This window comes from Gaeumannomyces tritici (assembly GCF_000145635.1).
Source record: "Gaeumannomyces tritici R3-111a-1 unplaced genomic scaffold supercont2.109, whole genome shotgun sequence".
Taxonomy (NCBI): domain Eukaryota; kingdom Fungi; phylum Ascomycota; class Sordariomycetes; order Magnaporthales; family Magnaporthaceae; genus Gaeumannomyces; species Gaeumannomyces tritici.
The window spans coordinates 4,552-9,833 of record NW_008804653.1 but is presented as its reverse complement, the minus strand read 5'-3'; the positions used below and the strand labels follow the sequence as shown (position 1 = coordinate 9,833).

At 55.4% G+C, this 5,282-nt stretch overlaps 2 protein-coding genes across 3 annotated transcripts; one reads left to right on the top strand and one right to left on the bottom strand.

The window, feature by feature from the left end:
- Positions 1 to 20: 20 nt before the first annotated feature.
- On the bottom strand, positions 21 to 1,278 carry GGTG_14036 (hypothetical protein; the record flags this gene model as incomplete). The annotated part of the gene is made up of 5 exons (XM_009231963.1): positions 21 to 144; positions 247 to 374; positions 720 to 1,040; positions 1,092 to 1,219; positions 1,272 to 1,278. The coding sequence occupies 5 exons, from the start codon at positions 1,276 to 1,278 to the stop codon at positions 21 to 23; spliced, it is 708 nt and encodes a 235-aa protein (XP_009230227.1).
- Positions 1,279 to 1,500: 222 nt separating this feature from the next.
- On the top strand, positions 1,501 to 4,516 carry GGTG_14035. 2 transcript variants are annotated; one of them, XM_009231961.1, is made up of 5 exons: positions 1,501 to 2,380; positions 2,525 to 2,758; positions 2,864 to 2,940; positions 3,070 to 3,239; positions 3,383 to 4,516. In XM_009231961.1, exons 2-5 carry the CDS (start codon positions 2,686 to 2,688, stop codon positions 4,008 to 4,010), a joined length of 948 nt encoding a protein of 315 aa, XP_009230225.1. In that variant the 5' UTR covers positions 1,501 to 2,380; positions 2,525 to 2,685; the 3' UTR covers positions 4,011 to 4,516. The 2 variants fall into 2 exon arrangements, with proteins under 2 accessions (XP_009230225.1, XP_009230226.1); XM_009231962.1 differs by having other exon boundaries at positions 1,609 to 2,191.
- The last annotated feature ends 766 nt before the right edge of the window (positions 4,517 to 5,282 follow it).

Sequence of the window (5,282 nt, the reverse complement as noted above, 5' to 3'; positions counted from 1 at the left end):
CACCTGAGTACCATCCACCCCTAGAAATCGATATCGCGGCCCCCAAACTCGTGGTGGCCGTTGCCAGCTAACCAGCCGGTGCTCTTGCCGCCGAGGCCCTCCGCACTAGCCAAGCGAGAAGCGGCCAAGGGTCGTGGGTATTGCCTTTTTTTTTTTTTTTTTGCTTTTCTTCCCTTTTCTTCTTCCTTCGTCTCCCTCTCCTGCCCAGTTCTTGTGGCCGGCCCCTGGCCGACCTCCACGACCCACCGGGCCTGGCAGGCTAGACCCGGCGGACGACTGCCATACGTAGGTATATCGCCGGCCAGCCACGGCTGGCCGCGGCTGGCCTTGGCCGCAGTTTGTGCTTGCCCTAGTCTGCGTGTACCGCTGGCCGCCTGTATGACCTGATATGCGTCGCCATCTAATCGTTCGATCCAGCCGATCGGAAGCCCAGCCGGTTGTTATGAAAAGGGGGAACAACGAGGTCATACAGCACTTGTCCGAGGCCGAGGGAACTGCATGTTACAGTCGAAACGATCCACATCGGCTGGCGGGGGTCTTTTTTTTTTCCCTGTCCCATCCTACCCTCTACCACCATAGACGGATGGGTGGCACCTGCGCTTTGCGTCCGCAGCCACCTCGTCCCTTCCATCTCTCGGTTTCTTCCTTCTATCCTTTTCCTTTCTCTCTCTCCCTCTCTCTCTGTCTCTCTCCCACTCTGCCGATCGCCACTCACACACATGCAAACACGCCCTAAGCGAGAGACGGCAGGAGGCTGCGGTCCTCATGCACCCTTCTGCGAGCAGCCGGTTATGATGTCGTCGATATGATGAACTCGGACCATTTTTTCCTGCTGGCGGTGCGAACTCGATGCCCCCGGATCCGATCCATGCCCGAATGAAGCCTTGCCCCGTTCTCCCACGCCTCTCGTGTCCCTTTCTCTCGGCACAGGGGCCACCGATATCATGACTGCCTTTCGTTCCATCCACCCCTTCCCTCCTCACTCTCATTCCCCCCATGGCCACTTCCGGTTCCCGTCCTTCAGGTACCCATCTCCCTACCTAGCTATCTCTCTCTAGGTAGGTATCTGCCTAGACCTAACCTTCACGTACCCTCGAAATTGAGCTGCCAGGTGCGGTAAAGGGTACTACATTAAACCCCCTGGTCCACTTCTTGGAATCGCAGCCGGTCCTTGTCGGTGGCGTATTGTCCCCATCATCTCGATCAGTGCCTGCCCAGTCTCTACATATCCTCGCATATGATCCTCGTCCTTGTCAATAGTCTCCACCTACCGTTCATTGCGTCTCTCCTCCCACCATTTTGTTGCATCCGGCCGGCCGGCCGAGCCCGCCTCAGAGCGCCCTTATCCCAGGCCTGGCGAATCAGGGCGGCACAAACCCGCTCAAGGACGTCTCCTGTGGCCACGGGGGCTCGGCCCCTCCACCCGTATCCCACCCTGCACTGCGTGTCTCGCGTCTACCTAGGCAGCTACCCGTCTGCCTTGCACCCTCCATAACCTATGCTCGACCGGCAGAGATAGCCAGGCATCACCAAGAAGCCACTAGGCTTTCACTGCCGGAAGAAGTAGTCCCGGCAGTGCGCTTGCACCTGCCAAACTCTCGGATGCAGCAAGAGGGGCATAATGGTGTTGTCCTTTGCCCAGAGTCCCCCTCCTTCGTGCTGGCCTCTCTTCCTTGGGCGCTTTTTTTCCTCCATGAATATTTTCTCTGTTATTGCTCTGCGCCCGCTCGAGTCTCCCTGTCTCTCTAGTTATAATATGATGCCATGCGTCTGCCCATCAAAAACCTCTGGACCTGGCTCGCTTTCTTCTTCTTCCCATCCACGGCTTTGCCTCGTATCCATTTCCCCCCTCGCCTGTCTTGACGCGGTTCAAAAGTGTGCCTGACAACAACCAACAACCAACCACCTCGGGACCCTCCACAAACCCAATTCCGTGTCGAAGTAGCCGCTCTTGCTGCCCACTCCTACTCGCGGCCCCTGGTCTCGGACAGCGCTAGCGCTGCTGACAGCATCGCCTCGGACGACATGGAGCCCAATCAGAGTCTAGCGGATTCCCTTTCGGGATGGCCCAGGTTCCTGGAAGGGGGCCTGGTCTGGTCCGGAACCGGTGCCTCACCAGCGGGACCCCACATCGTCCAACTGCAGCCAGTTGACATTGCGGAAATCGAAAGTGCCCTCAAGGCCTTCAAGGGTAAGCAAAAACGCAACAGCGGAATTTTTCCGGCCCCCTCCGCTGCAGTGGCAGTGCTTTTCTTTCCCTCTTTGTTTCCCTACAGTCAGAACCAACACCCAACCTCACCCCACAAGCAATGCCCCTTTTGAGCGAGGGAGACAAAAACAACCGGCGTTTTCACGTTGCTCTCACATCAACGCCCTGATGGTAATATTCATAGCGCTACTTGGTTTCCCTTGCATATACTGTTTGTTTGCCGCAAGGTGCTCGAGCCTGATCTGCGTGGCCCAAAACATCACAGCAAGAGCCGTGGGTGTTACTAATCGGCTAACCAACGGATTGAATATCTAGAGCTCGGATACCACGGCGATAAAGTCAGCAGCGATACCTTTCGCCTATCCCAGAATCTCCAGTCCCGACTCAGAGATGCTTCACACGATGTCCACAGCAAGCAGGGACACTGTCTCCTGCGAGGTCTGGAGCCGAACAAGTACTCGCCCGAAGATAACGCAATGATATTCCTCGGGATCGCAAGCCACATTGGCGACGTTCGTGGTGTACAAGATAGCGATGGAAACATGCTGAGTATGTTTGAGCCCTAGTGTTTTCCCAAGCGGCCAGAACTAGAATAGTCTCTAGAGATGCGACGCGCGTACCTAGCCTTCAAGAAAAGCTTACCAACACAAATAGGTCACATAACCGTTGTCCAACAGTGGAAGAATGTCCCCGACAGGCTCCGGCACGGCGTACACACCGAGCAGGGAATGGTAAGTCGCTTTCCATCATCGCTTGGCTTGTGGTGGAACATCCACTCTCCGAGACAAGCCTCGGCCGACGGTAGAACTCCCAAAGGCGACTGTTCTATCGGATAATTAACAAAAACACAACTACTGTAGCCGTTCCACAACGACATGGGCACGAGCGTGCTTGCCCTCCACTACCGGCAATGTGCAAGTGAGGGTGGGTCCACCCACTTGTCTTCAGCCTGGACCGTATACAACGAGCTTTCGGCAAACTACCCGGATGTTCTTGAAGCTCTGGCTACCCCCAACTGGCCTATTCAGATGTGAGTGATACTCAAGAGCAATTCCATATACCCGGCACCAGTTAGACCCGACTATGGGTCAATATCCAAAAAAAAATTGGAACTTAAAACTATCTAGCCGTTCTTTTTGCTAATGCAACCCGCGACTTTTGATAATGAAATAGCACCAAGGCCAAATCCCGCTACTACTTAGCACCGCTTATCCAATACAAGCACGGAAACCTGATGGTCAGCCTCGACCCGGGCCGGCTGGGCCGGCAGACGGCCAACGCAGAGTACAAGGCCACAAAGTTCCCACCGTTCCTCGGCGACAACGCCAAGACATGCGACAAGGCCGCAGAGGTGCCCGCACTCACCGAAAAGCAGAACGAGGCCCTCGACACGTTCAACAAGGTGGCTCACGAGCACCGGCTCTCGGTTCCAGCCCGCCCAGGCGACATGCTCTTCGTCAACAATTGGGCCCTGCTGCACGCCCGCGACCCCTACATGGACGGCTCGGCCGGCGGCGCCGGCCGCCGCCACCTGGTGCGCGTCTGGCTCCACGACCAGGAGCTTTCGTGGGACCCGCCCGACTCGATGAAGACGCCCTGGGCCGCCGCCTTCGGCCACCGCTTCCCTGATTCCATCGAGCAGACCGGCGGCCCCCACCGCCGCAACAAGGTAAACCACAAGTACCCCATCATGCCTGCCGTCAACTACCAGGTCCCCAAGTACACGGCCGGCTCTGCCGCCTTTGTTGTGGATAGTAGCGATGACGAGGATGATGACCACCTGGATCGCTGCCAGAGCTGAGAGAGCCGTAGGAGCTCGGATGTTCTCTACGTGTCATCGGTTGCTTTTTATAATTTGCGCTTTGGTGGCTCTGGTATTTCAATGTTGGCGGGTAGTTTCGGATCATGAACGACTCTCTGTTGTTTGTGCTTATTTATCCGTGCCTTTCTCTCTTCCTACCTCGACGGCGCGCTGTGCTTTCATTCCACTGCTCTTGACAATTCCCAAAAGCTCTACAACCTTAAAATCACAGTCTAAGCATGTATCTCCCTACTAAATGCCCAGATTCTCCTCTCGATACCTTCTCGTACCCCTCAACTTTTTTTCCCTTTCTCTCTTGGTTCCTTGGCGCATAGTTATGTGGGATGGAATTTCTCTTCCCTCATTCTTTAGGCTAGCCGGCTCTGCTGCGGTATCGATAGGGGCATTTCGTTACGATGCGGATTCGTTCCTTTCTTTTTGCCGGAGACCTTTAGTCACCCCCAGCTCTACTTCCACCGGGCTCGGCGTTTCGGAACCAATCCACATTTTGCTTTTTTTTTTTTTCCTCTCTCTGCGTGATTTGCCCGTATTATAAACAACCACAGGGATTTCTCGGCTTGTGGGCCACCAAGTGCAATGAGACAATTAAACAAGCAATACGTCAACGCCGACCCACCAGCACTGTGAAAAAAGAGACTCCAGAATCAAGGAAGTCCAACTGGTTCCAGAGATCAGAATTGTTAGTGCGGTGGATCCTTCCTAATTAGGCTACGTACCCAGATACATTTTCCACCATAGAAAATCCCGCTAAATCGATGTATCGCTACCCGCACCTCCATTTACCAGAACCCACTAGAATCGTCCCCCGGCCAGGGCCCAATCTGCAATCTGCACGGATAAGATATCAACGCCTGCAGCAGGGTAACGCGTGCACCAATCAATTCAATGCACAATCTGCACCGCGATACCTTCAATCAACGCACTTCAACGCCGGCGATTTGCACCGCGATAGCTTTAATTTGACGCACCGCGATACCTTTAATTTAATGCCCTTTCAATTGCACGCCCGGCCCGATGCGCACGCGCGTTGGGCGCCTTACCTACGGCCGGCCCTTCCTCCGCGACCCTCGACGCCTCCCGCCTGCCCGCCGGCCGGCAAGCCCATTGGACTTGGCGTTAGGTAACCCCCAATTCGCGGGCGATAGCCTCGTAAGGCCAACGGGCATAATTTCGAAGGGTGCGTATCTTTATTTTAGTATCGCGATTAAGCTTTGCACGTTGCTTGGGAGGGGTCGAGGGAGGGCAGGCCTG

What these genes read in the sequence shown, in the direction of transcription:
- GGTG_14035 (XM_009231962.1), top strand. Translation starts at nt 2,026, where the DNA reads ATGGAGCCCAATCAGAGTCTAGCGGATTCCCTTTCGGGATGGCCCAGG. An exon ending in TAGCGATGGAAACATGCTGA is followed by an intron (nt 2,759 to 2,863) that starts GTATGTTTGAGC and finishes CAACACAAATAG; the next exon opens with GTCACATAACCGTTGTCCAA. An exon ending in TACACACCGAGCAGGGAATG is followed by an intron (nt 2,941 to 3,069) that starts GTAAGTCGCTTT and finishes CAACTACTGTAG; the next exon opens with CCGTTCCACAACGACATGGG.